Consider the following 21,711-nt stretch of genomic DNA (forward strand, 5'->3'; position numbering starts at 1 on the left):
ATGGGAAAGCCACAAGGGATAGGCCTTCAAAAAACAGGTTAGAAACAGAATTAATCTAATCTTACTCACGGAGCTTTGCTTTCTTTTGAGTGGGGTCATTCTGGAAGACTACTCGATTACTGAGTTTGGACCGTCATGGAAAACAATGGTTTCTAAAAAATCCAAGTACGTACTTCAGAATCAGATCCTCACTAGATGGAAAAGTGATAACATCCTGGATGTAATTCACTGCATCATTGGAGTTTCCTCTGTTGGATGAGTAAACCCCTTGTGTACAAACACTTTTACTGCTTTACACAACGCAGGCTGGATGTGGCGTACTTTTGAATAAAATGCAGCTCTCTCTGTTTCAGAGCTCTTACTGGAGGTCTCTGGGGTAAAGGATGGCCTTGCTCACATATAACTTATCTCAACAACTCCCCAAAGGTGAGATGTAATATTCTATGACTCAAGTTTTGTCCTGTTGCATTTTCTGGTGTAGCTTGCTTCTGTCTTAGTCTTGCCTATTAGGTCTTTCTCCGTACTGTAGAATTTCAGTGATGTTGTGCCCTCAAAAACGTATTGAATTCAATGGGTGTTGCAGGTGCTCGTTACGTCTGGAAATCAGGTCTCTTTCTTTAGGTGCCTAAATGTGGATTTAAGTGCATAACTCTAGTCTCCCAACTTTGACAACGTTTAGCTTTGGATTGCAATTACAAAAATCAAAACTTAAGAGTGCCACTGAGAGTACATTGAATTGTGTGGGAGGGATACAGAATTGAGCAGACTTATAGTGAGAAGTGGGCAATACGTCACATGGTATTAAAAATTAATTTCGCTCTTACCAGTAACATCAGTGGTATGCTAGTGGGAGCAGAGAATATGTCAGACACCAGTACAAAATGTGACACATGCTAATGGAATGTGTGGCACACTACCAGTAGCAAAGCCAATATGCAACAGAGCACCAGGATTCAAAATAAAATGCTGATGTCAAATAGCCTACTATAAAGGATACTGCCTAGTCTACTACCTCAGAACACTCAAAGGTATGCTAGTGACAGCTGGAGGCCAGCATGCCTTATAAGTGTGTGTATGTCTGGCTGTAATATTGGAATTTCTTTTTGAAAATAGTTATGACCTGACATACACTAAGCCAGGGGTAGGCAACCTACGGCACGCGTGCCAAAGGCGGCACATGAGCTGATTTTCAGTGGCACTCACACTGCCCGGGTCCTGGCCACTGGTCCGGGGGGCTCTGCATTTTAATTTAATTTTAAATGAAGCTTCTTAAACATTTTAAAAACCTTATTTACTTTACATACATACAATAGTTTAGTTATATATTATAGACTTATAGAAAGAGACCTTCTAAAAACATTAAAATGTATTACTGGCACGTGAAACCTTAAATTAGAGTGAATAAATGAAGACTCGGCACACCACTTCTGAAAGGTTGCCGACCCTTGCACTAAGCAATGTCAAGTCTTAGTTTTTTGTCTCCACTATATTTCCATTTGTTTCTTCATACTGTTAGCAATAGGATCATTTCCAAATAGTGCAGCTTTTCTTATCAGGCCAGATCAAGAATAACCATTTAGAGTGGGGTAGAGTTTTTGCTTTATCTCATTATGAAGGTGTTTGGGCTACTGTAAGGATTAAACACCACACCCAGATCTTTCAGGCCCTTCCCTCAGGGCATGGTTTATTTAATTCCTATTAAAAACAAATCAGAAAGTAACATCAAACAGTTATTTCCCTAGCAAACACAAGCTTCAGAGACCCAGAGATCTTTCAGTCTGCACCTCTCTCTACTCCAGCACCAAACACAGGAGCCAACCTCCCTCATTCAGCTCTCCTCCAATTGAGCTCTGTTAACGCTTCACAGGCATCACCTGACCCCCTTCCCAGCTGAGTCTGATAACTGAAGAAGATTGGTCCGAGGCGCCAGGGCCCTTAAAGGACAGGCCACTCTGTATCAAAAAGGGTACGTACCTCTGGAGAGAACAAAAGTCTAGAGGTGTTTTGGAAGCTAGATATCTTTATTGTTGTTACAAACAACTATTTTAATACCACATCTACTTTGTAGCAGGCATGGAAACAATGCTAATGCTGGAAATCTGCAGCATAACAGTAAAAATAATCAATGTATAATCATAGAAGTATAGAACTGGAAAGACTAAATAATAACTAGACAATCCCAGACCCGTGTTTGTCTAACCTGTTCTTAAAAACCACCAATGATTCCACTATCTCCCTAGGCAATTTGTTCCAGTGCTTAACCACCCTGACAGGAAATTTTTCCTGATGTCCAAGCTAAGCTACCCTTGCTAGAATTTATGCCCGTTGCTTCTTGTCCTATCCTCAGAAGTTAACAAGAACAATTATTCACCTTCCTCCTTGTAACAACCTTTGATGTACTTGAAAACTGTTATCATGTCCTGTCATAACTATAAAGGGAAGGGTAACAGCTCTCTGTGTACAGAGACTCCAAATCCTTTTACCTGTAAAGGGTTAAGAAGCTCGGGTAACCTGGCTGACACCTGACCCAAGGACCAATAAGGAGACAAGATACTTTCAAATCTTGGGGGGGGAAAGGCTTTTGTGTGTGCTCTTTGTTTTAACGAGTGGTTCGCTCTTGGGACTGAGAGGGACCAGACATCAATCCAGGTTCTCCCCATCTTTCTAAACAAGTCTCTCCTATTTCAAACTAGTAAGTAAAAGACAGGCAAGGCGTCTTAGATTTACTTTGTTTTCTCAACTTGTAAATGTACCTTTTTACCAGAGTGTGTATCTTTGTTTGCTGTACTTTGAACCTAAGACAGAGGGGGGTCCTCTGAGCTCTTTAAGTTTGATTACCCTGTAAAGTTATTCTCCATACTGATTTTACAGAGATGATTTTTACCTTTTTCTTTAATTAAAAGCCTTCTTTTTTAAGAACCAGATTGATTTCTCCTTGTTTTAAGATCCAAGGGGGTTTGGATCTGCATTCACCAGGAGTTGGTGAAAGGAGGGTGGAAGGAAGGAGGGGGGATGGTTAACTTCTCCTTGTTTTAAGATCCAAGGGGGTTTGGATCTGTGTTCACCAGGGAATTGGTGAAAGGTTTCTCAAGGCTTCCCAGGGAGGGAATTCTTGTGATGGTGGCAGCGGACCAAAGCTAAGCTGGTAGATAAGCTTAGAAGTTTTCATGCAGGCCCCTACATTTGAACCCTAAAGTTCAAAGTGGGGATCCAGCCTTGACATGTCCCCTCTCAATTTTCTCTTCTCCAGACTAAACAAACCCAGTTTTTTCAATCTTTCCTCAGAGGTCATGTTTTCTAGATCTTTAATCATTTTTGTTGCTGTCCTCTAGAGTAGACTTTCTCCGATTTGTGCACATCTTTCCTGTAATGTGGTGCCCAGAACTGGACACAATACTCCTTATTGAGGCCTTATCAGCATGGAGTAGAGCGGAAGAATTACTTCTTGTGTCTTGCTTACAACACTCCTGCTAATATACCCCAGAATGATGTTCACTTTTTTCCCAACAGTGTTACACTGTGGACTCATATTTAGCTTGTGATCTAGTATAACTCCCAGGTCCCTTTCCACTGTACTCTACCTAGGTAGTCATTTCCCATTTTGTATGTATGCAATTGATTGTTCCTTCCTAAGTGAAGTATTTTGCATCTGTCTTTATTGAATTTCTTCCTATTTACAGACCATTCCTCCAGTTTGTCCAAATTATTTGAATTTTAATCCTATCCCCCAAAGTACTTGCAGCCTCTCCCAGCTTGATATTGGCCGCAAACTTTCTAAGTGTACTCTATGCCATTATCTAAATAATTTATGAAGATATTGAGTAGAACTGAACTCAGGTCCAATCCCTGTGGGGCCCCACTTGATATGCCCTTCTAGCTTGACTGTGAACCACTGATAACTATTCTCTGGGAACGGTTTTCCATCCAGTTATGCACCCACCTTATAGTAGCTCCATCTAGATCAGGGGTAGGCAACCTATGGCATGCATGCCGAAGGCGGCACGCGAGCTGATTTTCAGTGACACTCACACTGCCCGGGTCCTGGCCACATGTCCGGGGGGCTCTGCATTTTAATTTAATTATAAATGAAGCTTCTTAAACATTTTTAAAACTTTATTTACTTTACATACATACAATAGTTTAGTTATATATTATAGACTTATAGAAAGAGACCTTCTAAAAACGTTAAAATGTATTACTGGCACGCGAAACCTTAAATTAGAGTGAATAAATGAAGACTCGGCACACCACTTCTGAAAGGTTGCCGACCCCGATCTAGATTGTATTTCCCTAGTTTTGTTTATGAGACAGTCATACAAGACAACAGTATCAAAAGCCTTACTAAAGTCAAGATATGCCACTTCCCCCCATCCACAAGTCTTGTTACACTGTCAAAGAAACATTCCCACATTCTATGGCAAATGTAACACATGACCCAAAATGCAACAAAACCCCTTTTTTTGTTGGTGGTTAAGAAGAGAGGAACTGTAATGCTCAATATTATTGACAATTGTAAGCTGTCCTACATAATTTAGAGTAAGTGTGTCTGACCATTTGGACCACCACAGAAATAGGATGTGTTCCATAAGTCTGTTCCTATATGTTTTTTAAATAACACAGAGCAAGCAGACCAATGGTCTATGGTCCATTTAGTCTAATATCCTATTGGACACTGGTCAAACCTTGATACTTCAGAAAAAGGCATAAAACCTCCATACTACACCTAACTATATAATACTTGACTATGGGTAAATTTCTTCTGAACAGTAAAGGGTGTTTTGCATATGCTTTGAATCATGAGAACTGAACGTTTATCTAGAGCAACAGCAGACACTATTTTTATGCATATGTATTCTTATGTCTAATCTTTATAACAGCTGAATCTTACTAAGGCATTTGCCTCAATATTATTCTGTGGCAGGGAATTCCAGGGGTCAATTATATAACACTCCTTTTATCATTTTAAAATCAATTGCCTTTTAATGACTGTTCCCTTGTTTTTATAAATTGTCCTATAATTCAATCTTAAATTCTAGAGGAATATAATTTATTTTCTCTTGTAGTCCTATGCATTTTAATCTCAACTTGTATTTAAACTCCTTCCCATGCCTCTAATTACTGATGTCATATTTTTATGGACTATTATCTCTGCTAAATATCTTGGTGTCCAAAACTGAATGCAGTGTTCCTGGTGAAAACATGCCCTTAATTTATACAATGGTGTTATATTTTCTATATTATCCATATCCTTTCCTTTTCTTAATATAGCCTAGAGTCTTACAGAAGTCTTAATTAAGCTGCTGTTGACACTGATACCTAGATCTTTCTCCTGAGAGGCTATAACTAATTTTGTACCCATCAGTCTGTACTGCAGCTAGAACCTATCATTACATTAGTAATAGTACCAGCTAGAGCTGTGCACATTGATCCAAATATACAGAGAAGCGAGGCTTTATTTAAAAACAAAATGATTAAAGTGCTACACAATGTTTAGGTTTAGACATGGCAGATTGAAACTAAACACGTTGGTCAAGATCCTAGCTTCAGACCAGTGACTGTTGCAGTTTGGCATGTACCAAGGTGACCAACAATCTAGTTCTCAGCATAAAGTTTCAAGGCTGTTCTACTTTACACTGGCTATCTATGGCCCCCAAGGCCCATTTCAGCAGCCAGGAATAACACACAGAAGGCGGGATTCACCAGTTACACCACCTTTCACCTGACCATGCTGCCTGAGCCAGGGGCTAGGAGAGTGTTGGTATAGGCTCTACTCTTGTGGCTCTATGCCACCTGAACATTCTCTTAGTCAGGGAGAATCTGCAAGGCTTAAATTTGTCAGGTCCATTTTCCAATTTATTTATGGCCCTTTTGACCAGCTGACTTGTGCTCAGCAGTTGCAGAAAGGTAAGAATCTGGAGTGACATTCTGGTCTACTGAAGTCAATGGATGTTTTGCCTTTGATTTCAGTGGAGCCAGGATTTCACCCTAGTCCCTGATCTTAAGCCTGATCTTCACTAGAAAATTAGGTCAGTTTAACTAGAGGTCAGCGGTGTGAAAAATCCACACCCCTGAGCAGCATTGTTAATCCGACCTAGGTCCCCATGTAGACAGCACTAGGTCGACAGAAGAATTCTTCTATCAGCTACCACCTCTTGGGAAGATGTATTACCTGTGCTGTTGGGAAAACCCCTCCTGTCTACAGTGAGTGATGCGCTACAGCAGCGCAGTTGCAACAGTGCAGCTGTGCTGCTATAGCACTTTAAGTGTAGACCTATACTTAGTCTAACAAGTTTCATGTTGCCAAACCTCCTGTTTAATATTTGCATGAAGCCACTAGAGGAAACCTTTATATGTTTTAGACGCCAATATCACCTGTATGTTTACAATACTAGGCACTGTTCCTTTTCATGGAACCTAGATTCCACATTCCCAGTGTGTCCCCTTGGAAGTCAATCAGAACAAGAGGCCAATGAATTTCAAGGCACAATGCAAGATATATATATATATTTAATTTTTGTTTAATGTTGTTGTATTTGCATTTAAAGTGACTATCTTCCATTGTATTAGCCACTTTTGGAAATTAGTCATACGACTATCAGGTATTTGCAGTGTTGTAGCTGTGCTGGTCCAAGGATATGAAAGAGACAAAGTAATATATTTTATTGGACCACTAGGTATTGTAAATTAGCCCCATTGTACAGTAAACTAATAAATCCCTTATATCAAACTTCCTACTTCATTTTTGTTTGTTTGCCTAGAGGCTGCTTTCCCCATTTAGGCCTCAAGAAATGGAGATAAACAGGCTGCAACATCACTCCCCGGGAGCCAAAATGCAGCACAAGGAGGCCTATTTGCTTATCACTCTTCCTAAAGAGCGCTGATCACCACTCTACCAAAACTTGTGTGCAACATTTTGTTAAGTGGTGTGGAAATGCAGAAAGACAGTGAACTACATTCTAAGGAGCTGCTAATATGTGCCCAGGGCCCTATTGCTGACCTGCAAAATTATTACTACTTATTAAATAACTTGTATTATTATAAGAAGGGGTTTTTCCACTATTATCAAACTCATAGTGGTTGGGGAGGGAAGGAAGGAACATGATTAAATCTGAATTTTATTCCCTATATATTTTTAAAATATTGCTATATAGTTACATGAGAACAGCCATACTGGGTCAGACCAAAGATCCATCTAGCCCAGTGTACTGTCTTCCGATAGTGGCCAATGTCAGGTGCCCCAGAGGGAGTGAACAGAACAGGTAATCATCAAGTGATCCATCCCCTGTTCCCCAGTCCCAGCTTCTGGCAAACAGAGGCTAGGGACACATCCCTGCCCATCCTGGTTAATAGCCATTGATGGACCTATCCTCCATGAATTTATCTAGTTCTTTTTTTAACCCCATTATAGTTTTGGCCTTCACAACATCCTCTGGCAAAGAGTTCCACAGATTGAATATGTGTTGTGTGAAAAAATACTTCCTTTTGTTTTAAACTTGCTGCCTATTAATTTCATATGGTGGCCCCTAGTTCTTGTGTTATGAGAAGGAGTAAATAACACTTCCTTATTTATTTTCTCCACACCAGTCATGATTTTATAGACCTCTATCATATCCCCCCTTAGTCGTCTCTTTTCCAAGCTGAAAAGTCCCAGTCTTATTAATCTCTCCTCATACGGCAGCCGTTCCATACCTCTAATCATTTTTGTTGCCCTTTCCCAAACCTTTTCCAATTCCAATATATCTTTTTTGAGATGGGGTGACCACATCTGCACACAGTATACAAGAAGTGGACGTACCATGGATTTATATAGAGGCAATATGATATTTTCTGTCTTATTATCTAGCCCTTTCTTAATGATTCCCGACATTCTGTTCACTTTTTTTTTACTTCTGCTGCACATTGAGTGGATGTTTTCAGAGAACTATCCACAATGACTCCAAGATCTCTTTCTTGAGTGGTAACACCTGATTTAGACCCCATCATTTTATATGTATAGTTGAGATTATGTTTTCCAATTTGCATTACGTTGCATTTATCAACATTGAATTTCATCTGCCATTTTGTTGCCCGGTCACCCAGTTTTGGGAGATCCTTTTGTAGCTCTTCGCACTCTGCCTGGGACTTAACTGTCTTGAGTAGTTTTGTATCATCTGCAAATTTTGCCATCTCACTGTTTACCACTTTTCCCAGATCATTTATGAATATGTTGAATAGGACTGGGCCCAGTACTGACCTCTGGGGGACACCACTGTTTACCTCTCTCTATTCTGAAAACTGACCATTTATTCCTACCCTTTTGTTTCCTATCTTTTAACCAGTTACCAATCCATGAGAGAACCTTCCCTCTTATCCCATGACTGCTTACTTTGCTTAAGAGCCTTTGGTGATGGACCTTGTCAAAGGCTTTCTGAAAATCTAAGTACACTATACCAACAGGATCCCCCTTGTCCACATGCTTGTTGACCCCCTCAAAGAATTCTAGTAGATTAGTGAGGCATGATTTCCCTTTACACTGACTCTTCCCCAACAAATTATGTTCATCTATGTGTCTGACAATTTTGTTCTTTACTATAGTTTCAATCACTTTGTCCAGTACTGAAGTCAAGCTTAACAGCCTGTAATTGCCAGGGTCACCTCTGGAGCAATTTTTAAAAACTGGGCTATCCTCCAGTCATTTGGTTCAGAACCTGATTTAAATGATAGGTTACAGACTACAGTTAAAAGAACAGGAGTACTTGTGGCACCTAAGAGACTAACAAATTTATTAGAGCATAAGCTTTCGTGGGCTACAGCCCACTTCTGCGGATTCATATGCTGTAGCCCACGAAAGCTTATGCTCTAATAAATTTGTTAGTCTCTAAGGTGCCACAAGTACTCCTGTTCTTTTTGCGGATACAGACTAACACGGCTGCTACTCTGAAGACTACAGTTAGTAATCCTGCAATTTCACATTTGAGTTCCTTCAGAACTCTTGGGTGAATACCATCTGGTCCTGATGACTCATTACTGTTTAGTTTATCAATTTGTTCCAAAACCTCCTCTAATGACACCTCAATCTGGGACAGTTCCTCAGATGTGTCACCTAAAGAGAATGGCTCAAGTCTGGGAATATCACTCACATCCCCCACAATGAGACAACATTTGTAAGGTAATTTCTTTTATAGGCCCAATTTCTACTGAGGACAGAGATAAGCTTTCAGGTTTACACAGAGCTCTTCTTCAGGGCGGGGAGGAGATGCTATGTAGTTCACATTCTAGACGTTCTTTACAATAACCCATTCCTAGGTCTGTAGTCTATGCTCTCCCAAAAAAATCCCCAAGTGCTGCAATCTGTTTTTGTTTTACATAAACCCTAGTCCTGCAAACACTTGCATGGCTGCTTATCTTTAAGTATGTGAGTATTCCCTTTGACATCACACACTTAAAGGTAAGCATGTTTGCAAAATTAGGGCCTCTGTAAGCCTTCTGTGGTAGAGAATGCAGCACTATCTGCTTTGCAAAGCAGCATGCACATTTGTAGTCAATAAACGAAATTAATCATAATTCTCAGTTTTTCTCTAAAAAGACTTCAATGATAAAGTTGTTACTGTATAATCATGCTTTCAAAGATGAAGCAAATGCTACAGCTCAGTGTCCCCACAGGTCTGAGAAAACGCCATTACAGTATACATTTTCAAAATATTCAAAAGCTTGGACTTGTCTCAGTTTTTCCCTGCTGAGAAGTGCTGAGCACCCACAACAGAGCTGAGTGAAAAATTTCCACTGAAAAATCACTGACAAAATGGAAAAATTTGTGAGGGAGGAATAAAGATTTTATCAACAATTTTCTCAAAATTTGAAAAGTTGTGTAGAAAAAATTAGAAAAACAAAATGAAAATTTTCATGGGGAAAAATATTTCCTAGCCAGCTCTATCCAGAACTCCAACTGAAGCCAATTGACACAGGAAATCACATCTTATCTAAACCATATTCTGAGTGTTTCAAGGTAAGTAGAAACATGAGTAAAGCATCCTGGGCTAGATTGCCTATAACAGTCTGCATTTGGGACTGATCCAAGGGACTAGCTGCCCTATCCATGCAAGATAACATATGAATCTCTAAAAAGAATAATGCCTCATGGATATGATTGTGAGACCATGCTAAAAGCCTAATTAGCTACCCTTTAGGTGTGGTTGCTACAAAAGTCGCAGCTTCATATATTGCTGAGAGGGATAGCTCAGTGGGTTCAGCATTGGCCTGCTAAACCCAGGGTTGTGAGTTCAATCCTTGAGTGGCCATTTAGGGATCTGGGGCAAAAATCTGTCTTGGGATTGGTCCTATTTTGAGCAGGGGGTTGGACTAGATGACCTCCTCAGGTCCCTTCCAACCCTGATATTCTATATCCACAGAAATGCTGATTCTTTGTGTTTTTGACATTCCCCAACATACATTTTGCTTTGTTTTCCTCATAAAGTGGAGTTCAGTCGGTTTCCTGTACCTTCTCCCACACTCCTACTCTCAAAATGATAGGAAAGATAGTCTTGTGTTGAAGGCACTGGACTGGGCCTCAGGTCTGTGTTCAAGTTCTGCCTCTACTACAGACTTCCTGTAAATCTTTGGGCAGTCAGTTCTCTCTGGGCCAGTTATCCATCTGTTTATAAAATAAATGGATAATTCTACTTCCCTAAATCACAGGAATTTCTGAAGAAAATTTCATTGATTGTGAGACACTCAAACACTACCATGATGGGGGGGGCAATAAAAATACAAATAAAAACTGGAGATAGCCTTCAAAAATGAGAACAGCATGGAAGTCTGATGGATTTTAAGCTTGATTACCCAGAAAAGGCTAATTGCAAGTATGACCCAGCTACTTTGCACTCCTGTAGGAGAGCACCCAGTGTCAGAAGGGGCTTCACTTTTTCAGTGATCTGGGGTATGGTGGCAGGAGCAAATTCAAGTGATTAAATTCCTGCGTTCAATACAACTATATCTGGGTTTTTGTGCTGACACCTTTTTCTAAGTTATAACAAGCATGGTTGTGCCCATGAAACAGTTATTTTCAGAACAAAATTCATGCATCACCTCTGTTTTGGAGCAGAGTAGAGCAGGACTGGAGACCAGCCAAAGTAGCTTATAAGAGTAGATCCTTCTTTCCTCCTCCATTCTCATACTCCCTACTGATCTGCTTCACCATCTACCCAACCTCCTCCTTGATCAATCCACTGTCATCCCGCTCAAGTCTGCTCCACCATCTTCTTTTCCCCACCCGAGATCTGCTCCTCCGTCTTGTACCCACTCCTGATCTGCTCTGCCATCTCACACCCAGGCCTGACCAACTCCACCCCCGCTCTGCAACCACTCCCCACTGGTTCCAGGGTCTCCTAACAACCACTTTTAACCACCTCTGCCCACTCACTATCCCCACAGCACCAGATCTGTGCTACCCTCCGTCCCCTCCCACACCCTGCTTCTCAGTCCTAACCTCCTTTATCTGCTCCTTCCCCCCCCCATCAACGCCTGCTCGCCTGTCTTCCCCCAGCCGCCAGTGCCCCCCGCCGTCTCCCCCCCCCCCCCTCGGCCCCATCCCCCCGCCCTCAGCCCCCTCTCTCTCCTCCCACTCCTCAGCCCCCCTCAGCCCACTCTCTCTCCTCCCACTCCTCAGCCCCCCCTCAGCCCCCTCTCTCTCCTCCCACTCCTCAGCCCCCCCTCACCCCACTGTCTCTCCTCCCACTCCTCAGCCCCCACGGCTCCTCCCCCTATCCCTCTGCCCACACCCTCCTCCCTTCCCCCCACTGCCCGCTTGCTATCGCTCCCTCTCCTCCGCGCCCTGCCCTGTATGGCTCGGGCAAGGAGGTGGGGGCAGGGCCCGCTGAGGACAAACAGCCCCCGCCGTCCGGCTTCACCTCTCTTTCGCGCACGCGCCAGAGGGCCGCCCGAAGGGAGCGAGCATGCGCAGAAGCCGAGGCGGCTCCCAGGCCCGAAGCCGAGCCCGGGCGAAGTCTCTCCCCCAACTCTTTCTCTGTCGCGCGCGCCCAGACTGGGGCGGGGCCGGCCGCGGCTGGCGCGAGCCTACGGCATTTCCGGGGCGGGGCGTGGGGCGCGGGCTCGCGGCGGAGGGTTGCTGCCGCCGCTCCTCGGCGAGCGCAGAGTTGACTATATATGGTCAAAGCAGGGGAGTAGCGGCGAGCTCGGCGGGCGCTTCCTGCTCTGCAGCTTGGGGCTGAGGCTGGAGCAGGAGCAGGGAGAGGCTGGGCCGCTGCCGCCACCACCGCCTGGGCACCGAGCGCGTCGCCTCCCTCTGGCCGCGGGAACAAGTGGGCGAAGATGCCGTTCGAGAGCAGTAAGTGCGGGGGGCGCCCGGCTGCTTCCCGTGCCACGGAGGGAGCCACCTTCGCGTGGCTGCTGCCGGGGGGTTGTGCGGCGGGTGGCTGGCTCAGGGAGCGCCCGGAGCCGACGTGCCGAGTCAATGGCTCCGGTGCCGCCTGCTCGGGCTCCGGCCGTGCCTGCGCTGCCGCTGCCCCGGGCGGTGCCCGCTCGCCGGGGACCCCCGATAGCCCCGCACGGCTCTCGGTGGATCGCCCGAGCTGTGCTGGGTGCAGAGTGTTTGGTGTCCCGGGCTCTGGGGGCAGCAACAAGTGACTGTTCAGCAGCAGCCACTGGGGCGGCTTGACTTGCTTTTGAACGACGTTTGCTAGGGATGCCCGAAATCAACATCTCTCTCTATATTTTTTTTTTCTTTTTGTAGAAAAAGTGTTTGCCAGCCTCCCCCAGGTTGAAAGAGGTGTCTCCAAAATTATTGGAGGGGATCCCAAGGGCAACAACTTTCTGTATACCAATGGAAAATGTGTCGTCATCAGAAACATTGATGTAATGTATTCTATATTTTTTGTTTTGTTTCATGATGTAGTTCTTTCCTGTACGTTTCTTTTTGGTTTTTCCAGCTGCTCTCCCATAATGAATGGCTTGTTTCTGATACTTTGGAATTTCTATTCAGGTCAGATAGATCTGTGATGAAGAGGGAGGTTGTATGACTCAGGGTATGTCTACACTACAGGATTAATCCGAATTTAGATAATTCGAATTTGGGAAACAGGTTGTATAAATTCGATTGTGCGCGGCCACACTAAGCACCTTAATTCGGTTTTAAACCACATTAATTCGGTGGTGTGCGGCCACACTACCCCATTAACTTAAACACAGTAATTCGGTGGTGTGCGTCCACACTAACCCTAATTCGAATTAACAAAATCGATTTAGGCTCTACTCCGTTCGTCGAGGTGGAGTACAGAAATCGATTTAAAGGGCCCTTTAATTCGAATTAACTGGCTCTGTAGTGTGGACGGGTGAAGGGTTAATTCGGATTAAGGCAGCTAAATCCGAATTAAAGTCCTAGTGTAGACCAGGCCTCAGTCATAAAATTGTGGGCAGGGAAGGGACTACAGAAATCTGTAGAAAATCTCTACAAAATCTGCGTAGTCTCTTCCTCTCATTCCTTTCTGTAGAATTTAGGATCGGATTGGTATGTCATGTCCTGCTTGGCCCTGTTAATATGGTAATACAAATATCTGTATTATGGGGCCTAGGGATCCATTAAAATTGATTTATTAAGTTAATAAATACCCCCACTTCCTGGGCTAACCTGTGTTCTTGGAGAAACACAGTCTTACAAATCGAATCCAGTGCTGTGTAACTTACTGTTTGTTGTATTTGAGAAATCAAAACAGCTCTCAGCTGTTTGATTGAAAGTTTAATATCTGCATATGCAAAGCTCTTAGTCTTAATCCTAGGGAACTTTACTACATATGAAATGTACAAAACAGGTATCTTCAGTAGGTTGTTTCTTATGTGGTGATCAGCAGTGAACTGTGAACAATGTGCCATTTAAGTGGTAATAGTAATAATCAGGCTGCAAAGATTGCATTCTATTGAAATGCATGGGAAAGCTGATTTGTAGAGCTGTTTTAAGAGCTGTTTTATTCTTTTGGGCTCCAGGTTCAATATAGTCTTCAAAATGGCAAATGTACTTTTGCTACTGGAAAATGAGACTCCTCACCCTATTCTCCTTCCTTCTCTCTTCTCTTGCGTGCCCTCCCCCCTCCCCCCCCATGTAATGCAAACTTTATTTCTGGGGTAGGGGGGACATTACAGGTGGGAAGATTATATATCCTTGGAATTTCCAGCTTTCCATGACAATGTTTGTTTCTGACAGTGGTTCTCCAGGATTTTTGGGCCCCCCTCCTCCCCCCCCTTGTTGGGTATATCCAAATCTCTTATCTAGCTGCCAGTGTGCTGAAAGTGCCTTCCGTGACATGGAACCAAATACTAAATTGTTTTCATTTTTTTTTTTTAAAATGTTATCTCGGGTTTCTTGTTTTTAAAAAAAACTTCCTTGCACTCTAGTTTTAATGTTTCAACACAGTTGTGGTCCCACATCTTGGCTAAATGACGACAGCAAAAATGTCCCAGTCTTCTTGAAACCAAAAGTTTCAGCTATGAAGGTAAAATGTTGTAATATGACAGATGCATAGAAAGATATCTGAGCTAGTTGACTTTAAAACTAATACCTAAATCTTTCGGTATGCTATAAAAGTAAGAGTAAACTGGCAGGCAGGGGGAGAGTCTTCTGGTAGTTGTCAGCTGACAGCAGCCTGTTACAAAATTTGTTTTAATAGTCAGTTTTAATGTCACAAAAGCATGCATCATAGTCTTTGGTTCAGTCTGTTGCAATTTAATAGTATAATTAAATGGAAATAATTCTCTCCCTAGTAAAGGACCATGCCTGTACTACCTATTGACCTAGTCTCTGAAACACTCCCCATCAAAAATAGGGAAGCCTAGTCAAATAACTGTACTCCATGTCAACACGAACAAGGGACAGACCCTTGGAGAATACTGCATGTGAGACTTGTACAATAGAATGATAACTCTCTCAATTCCAGCTGGGACTGCTTCATCCTAGTCAACAAACCAGACAGGTTATTGGTGTCTTACAAATCCATTGTCCGGAGTGAAGTACTTGAGGCTAATGAGGATGGTCTCTTAGCTATGACAGAGAAGTCCAAAACTTGATTCAGTACATTAAAGTCTTGGATGTGTGTTGGAAAAGCATTGGTAAGGCAGGAGGGATCAGTGATACTTGGAAGACTTGATATCTCATAAATATTTTACTTCCATTATAGGTTCCTCTTCCTGCAAAGTGTGAGGCAGTTTGAGTTCCAAGCTATCATAAGTAGCTCTGGTTTCAGTGTAAGGGCCACATAAGCTCAATGAATTACCTGAATTCTGTTTTTTTGTATTGTTGAACAGGGCCCTCCCTCTTTTTCCTACTAGCTGGTCCTCTTCAAAGAATGAGTTGATGGGGTTAGATACTGTACCTGCCCCTGAATTTCCATTCATTCCAGTCCTAATTTTTCTGGTCCTGTCATAACTTCTAATTCTAAACAAATGTGTGTGGTTTTTTTTGTTTTTGTTTTGTTTTTTTTTCTTCCCGGTTGGGTGAAAGATGCATGCAAATGAAGGAACTGGCTGTAATTGAAAAATAGTGCTATTAAATGTACAAAGAAAATAAACTGGAAAGAAGACTTCTTTATTTTTGGCATTCATAATCTTTAACAGCAGTAGGTTTAAAAAAAAATCAGAAGCTTGACTGTCTTAAATTCAGTGCCCCTTAAGTCCAGTCTTTATCCACTTGGCTTCAGTGGGCTATTGTAACTCTGCTACAAAACAGGAACAACTCACAATGTCTGCAATAGAATGCAGTATACAGAGAGCCTCCTATAAGTTCAGGAGATGAAACTACAACAGAGGAATATGAAATTGTTTGTCCTGTAGAACTGACATGTTTTGCTTACTTAAATTCAATCACCCAGCAAAATGGAGAGTGGCAGGGAATTGGGTGACTCTTTAAAGTGCAATAATTTCTGACTTGCCAAAGCTAGAAGTGCACTCAACCTGTATAAATGTATTCTAGACCAGAAATAGAAAAGCTTACCCTTGCTTGAGTAAGCTACATTACATCTCTGAGAGACTGATAGCACTGGCAAGAGCAAGACCTTTTCCTGGTAAAAAGCCTGCAAGCTTCCTAATACAGAGTAGGTACTCTAACAGCCCAGTTTCTCCTGAGCACATGATCAAATCCTACCATATTACTTAGTGATTTTTATGATACAGTCGAACACATGTTTGTTTATGAATTACAGCATCAAAACAATTTCACCCACACTTCTTTCCTTTTGACCAAACACAAGTCTTTTTTGGAGATGAAAGGTGAACTGACAAATTGCAGAACAATCAGTCTAAAAAAAATTAATTTCGCTGGTCTGCTGCAATTGAACAGTCATAACTCTTTGGACTAAATATGTTACAACATCCAATAACAAATATAGACCAGTACCTCTTATCTCTTGTATTTTGATGGCACTCTCCTTGATGTGGTGTGGATGATAGAGCTCCTCACTCATCAACCTTCATTCATTCATTGAGTCAGTTTTGTGGTTAAACTTTGAGACATCTGAGCATCTGTTGAATGACCTAAGTGTCTCTTCTGCTCTGGAGTTTTGAAGACCTCTCCAAAGAGAAGCATAAAAGATATAATTGTAACGTCTTGACAATCAATGATGCAACTTCTTCTGGATCCCAATTTTCCTATTGATCGTAGGAATAACTTTTTCTATACTAGCCCTTCTGTTGAAATATGTTTGGGGAAAGCTACTTATAAATTAGCTTCCCCAAAAGACAAGGGTGTTTCAATCCACATTGATTTACTAAGGGCTTGGCTACACTTGCAAGTTAGGGCGGCCGGGGCTGCTTTAATGCACTCTAACCCCTGAGGTGTGTCCACACTGGCAAGACACGTAGAGCACCTGGACTCTGCAGCTGGAGCGCTCCTGGTAATCCACCTCCACGAGAAGCATAAAGCGTGCTGTGCCCTGGCTGAAATGCCCGGGCATCAATGTGGATGGGGTGTTGCATTACTGCGCTGTGATTGGCCTCTGGCAACATCCCATAATCCCCTGAAGTCAAGTGGCCACTCTTCTCATTGTTTTTGAAATCGGCTGCAGGCATGCAGATATCCCCTTTCAAAGCTCCATTTCTGACAGCTGGCATGCTTATCTGCTCTGGGACAAAGCAGACCATTAGTGTGGAATGCTGCTGTTGTGAGAGTGGGGAGGGGGGCTGCTGCTGTCTGAATTTACAAGACAACATGCTGACACACTCTCAGCCACCCACAACACATTCTCTCTCTCTCTCTCTCTTCCCCCCACATACACACAACACACTCTGTCACACTCCACCACCACCACGCCCTGCCCCCCATTTGAAAAGCACATTGCAAGCACTTGCACACTGGGATAGCTACCACAATGCAGTGCTCTTTGTGGCGTTGCAAGAGCTGCTAATGTGACCACGCCAGTGCGCTTGCAGCTGACAGTGTAAACATACAGCAGCATTTTCCCTGCTGTGCTCTCCAAAGGCTGGTTTAACTCCCAGTGCTCTACATCTGCAAGTGTAGCCATCCCTAAGTAATCTCCCGTGCCTGCTGATGCAACTCTTGTAAAATGTCTCTAGTTCTAGCAGTGAAGACTTACAGTATTAATACATCAGAAACTACAAGTGCATATGTTCTGCTAAGCAAGGAGTTGTCTAACATTTTTTTGTTCTAAGGCTTTATAGGCATGTTTTACTGAAGGAACTTTTACATGCTTAGTACTCTACAAAGTAGATCATTACTTTCTCCTCTCTCCTACCCATCTTTCTATACAGTTGTATATATTTACGTGCTTTTATCTTGATTCCTGTTCTGGAACCCTTTCTCTCTGCATTCCAGTGCAACTTAGTCTTTATCAGTCAATGAGTTGCCAACCTCCAGTATTGTGTACAGGTATTTTGGGAATTACGCTAATGTGTGATTGGCCAGTGAGAATATTACTTCTCACTACAGCAGCCATGTTAGACCCTGTATTGTCTGTCACACTAAACAGTAAGTTCCCACTGATCAGTGGGAAGTTTCGCTTTTGTTGTTCTCCCTTCCCCTTTATTTTAGATGGGATTTAAGTATCTCCAGTGCCTCAGTTTTGATTCTCTTTGAAACCCACAAACGTCATTTTGTAACTTTTTAATTCTGTTTTATCTATAGAATCCAGCAATTGCTGATATCTATACTGAGCATGCCCATCAAGTTGTGGTTGCCAAGTATGCGCCCAGTGGATTCTACATAGCGTCTGGAGGTAAAGTATCAGAACACATTCTGGTATGAGCTATGGGACAGGACTGCTAAAATGCGTAGGTTAAAACTTAGTGGCACAGACTTTAGGTATACAGCTTGAACATATGTAGACTACGTAATACATATTTAACAAAGCTGAAACAAAAATAAGTATTTTTTTCCTAACCATGGGCCATTAATGTTAAACTTGTCTCCTCATGGAGGAGGGAGCATAGTGTATCATTTCTTTTTGAAGTGATACTTTAGTTTAAATCCAAAATGTATTTTAATATATTCTAAACTTAATAATTTTATATGTCTATGTAAAAGTTTAACTTATTATAAACAGTCCTTTAGCTATAGTGAATGACTTGTTCATGCATCAGCATTAGGAGTGAACTGTGGAATTTTTAATTTTGGTTTTTGCTCTTTACAAGTTCTCTAAACTGTAAATACGGTATCAAATTTTGTCTTTAAAATGAAATTCTGCCACTGGCGCGCGTGTGCGCTCGCTCTCTCTCTCTCTCTCTCTCTCGCTCTCATATGCACACAAAAAGGTCCTCATCTTCCTTGTTGCTGGCCTGATCTCTCTCAGGGCTGTAAACTGAACTGCAGTTTTCACTGCAGCAACTTAGCAGGGAAAGGATGCTGATTCTCAAACTATGTTTGTGTAAAGATTCTATGAAAACAGTGAGAATGAACCCAAACTTTGAGAATCTACACTAAACAAAGCTCTTGCTGCCTCATCTGGCTTCTTGGCAGAAACTAAAATTTATTTTTGATACTGTTGTATAAACAAGGAAACAAACCTATATTAATGCCATGCTCCATTAGAGAATTGATCTTTGTCAGATGAAAGGACAAAAATCAATAAGGGAAACTTTAAAGATGGGAAGTGTTGGAGAACAAATATTAATAAACTAAAAGTACTTTTAAAAATCTTTTTAAAGAAAGATATAGATATATATAGATATATAACACTTTCATGGTGGCTGTATCGACAAGTAAGAAACTTCTTAACTTGAATTCAAGCCCCTAACTTGTCTTCATATTTATTTTTCAATAAGTTCCCAACCCGTTTGGTTGAAAATAAAACCTTCCAAATGTGAACACATGCCAAATTGACTTCTGGAGCCTGCAAGATTAAGTTTACTCCAGGCCGGAATCCTGACTCCAGCAGGGTTCCTGAGTAGCCTCACAGCACTGCCAAGATCTCATGGGCCAGGTTATGGCTGTAGAACCACTCCATGGCTTTGGATCTAGTCTCAGATCTCCAGGTCCTTCACCTCCATAGAGGTTCTATCAGCTTTTTCCTCAAAGCTGAGCTGTGCACAGGGAGTTTCCATGAAACCAGGTTCCACAGAACGTTGGGTGTGCATATCCTTTGTACATACTCTCGGCTCCTAAATAGAAGAGCCAGTATGGACCTGCTATGAGAGTGTGCTCTTACAGCCATGTTGAGTGGGGCACATCTCTGCATTAATCTCCCAGTGGGACCATCTAAATTCATTCATTCTCATTCTCTCTCTCTCTCACATACATATTGAGAGAGCCATTTTGAAAGTCTAATAGATAGATATCTTGAATTTGTGGGAAGTTTCAGTGACTCTCCCTCCCCCCACCCCCGTGAACCCCTCCATGTAGATACTAAGCTTTGCACATATCTTTTGAGCTCAGATGGGGAGTGTAAAAGGTCTGGGTAGTGCAGCCTTGTAAAATAGTCTGTATCAAAGGCATGGCTTTCCTGGCACCAGTCCATGTGTTTGTCAAACTGGTTCCTTTTAAAATACTGTGTTTGGTGTCCCCCAGCCCCAAACCCAGCACTTTTGGGTTTGTTCTATGTTGATACTTCACTTTACCCAAGTGCCCATCTACTTTATTCTTATTAATAGGCAGGGCATTGGAAATATAAAATTCCACTCTGAGGGACTCTGAACAGTAGTGTGTGAGGTGCCCCCACACACACACACACACACACACACACACAGTGAGATCAGTGCTGCATTTTCCTTCAATTGTGGTCTGGTTGGAGAAGCTGCTAAGCACAGATCATTATTTAGTGAGTCTGCTTGCAGGGGCATCTGAGCCATCACCCATCCTACCACATACTCAGTGTTTGACAGTTGGGGTAGCAAAAGTCTTCCCCTGAACTTTTTTTTTGGTATGCAACCTGTAAGTATCTCGCCACTCCACTGAGCACAGATTAAAAGCATACATTTAACCTTTAAGTATGTCAGACTGTTGTGGTTTTTTTTGGTTTAGGTACAAAATACTTTTAAATTTGAAGCAATTGTGCATTAAGTCTTAAGTGTCACTATGAGAAGCATCCATGCCTGCATTTTCCCCCTAGATATTGCTGAGCTGAATTAGATAACCCAGGGGAAAAGAGGCCTGCACACTTCTTATGCTAGTGTTCCCACCATTGCTACTACAGCAGTAGTGAAATGATGCGGGGGAGGAATAACAAAATACTAATGTAGACATTGTTGTCTTCAAGTGATACTTCAGTGGGCGGGGTACAGGACTGGGACTCAGGAATAATGGTTTTGAATCCAGGCTCAATAACCAACTTTTAGGTATTCTTAGAAAAACCACTTAATCCACCTCGTGTTTCTTTCCCTATCTGTAAAATAGGGATAATAAGTCCCTACCTCACATCATGGGTGTTATGAGGGGCCAGATACTAGATTGAAGAGGACCATATAAATACACAGAACTTTAAATACACGAGCTGAATTCTGGTGGGTGGAATAGATTACTACCTTCTGTCCTTAATATGCAAACTTTTTCAAAACTGCCTTTTTTAAAGGCCTGATATAAAAACACAGAGTAAATTTGTATTACAAAAGACTAAACCTGTCTGAATTACAAAATGTTCTACTTGTGTGACGTTCCCATCTGGTGTTATCTGGACCGCTGATCTGCTAGATCACTCCAATCCTTGACTCCGGGAGCCAGCCTTTCCCTGCTCTGCTGTGAGAATCCCCACTCCTGGGCTGTTCACACACAGCCTCTGGCATGTAAGCTGCTCCTCGGATTGTGCAACTGAATGACACTAGCCAATATCTCCGGTCCCAGACACAATCCTAGGAATCTCCATCTTGCAGTATCCAGTTATGCCCACTGGACACTGCAAGCTTCTATGAGTTCGTCAGTTTAAGAAAGAAATTTATATGTATCAGGCTTGTTATCCTGAGGGGAGCCTCTGACACACTTCATACCGAATGCACTGCTTCAGGTAGAATAAACAAATTTATTAACTATAAAGATATGTTTTGACTTATCACTTAAAACCTAAGTCAAATTTGGTCAAATGAAATAAAAGCAAAACACATTCAAAGCTGATCTTAACACTTTGAATGCTCTTACAAACTTAGATGCTTCTCACCACGGGCTGGCTGGTTGCTCTTCAGCCAGGCTCTCCCCTTTGATCAGCACTTTAGTCGCTTGGTGTGGTGTCTGTAGATGTAGGTGGGGGAGAGAGCGTGGCAAATGTCTCTCCCTTTTATCATGTCCTTTCTTTC

General features: G+C 42.3%; 1 protein-coding gene across 1 annotated transcript in view; it reads left to right on the forward strand.

Annotated features, from left to right (window-relative positions):
* Positions 1-12,094: 12,094 nt before the first annotated feature.
* WDR1 (WD repeat domain 1) overlaps positions 12,095-21,711 on the forward strand; it is a 27,233-nt gene continuing 17,616 nt past the window's right edge. Inside the window, exons 1-3 of the mRNA XM_026648044.2 lie at positions 12,095-12,322; positions 12,728-12,849; positions 18,119-18,209. Of these exons, the coding sequence (XP_026503829.1) occupies positions 12,307-12,322; positions 12,728-12,849; positions 18,119-18,209 (229 nt within the window). The 5' untranslated portion in view covers positions 12,095-12,306. The remainder of the gene's footprint in view (positions 12,323-12,727; positions 12,850-18,118; positions 18,210-21,711) is intronic.

Source organism: Terrapene carolina, unplaced genomic scaffold (assembly GCF_002925995.2).
Source record: "Terrapene carolina triunguis isolate 2854851 unplaced genomic scaffold, T_m_triunguis-2.0 Scaffold66, whole genome shotgun sequence".
Lineage (NCBI taxonomy): Eukaryota > Metazoa > Chordata > Testudines > Emydidae > Terrapene > Terrapene triunguis.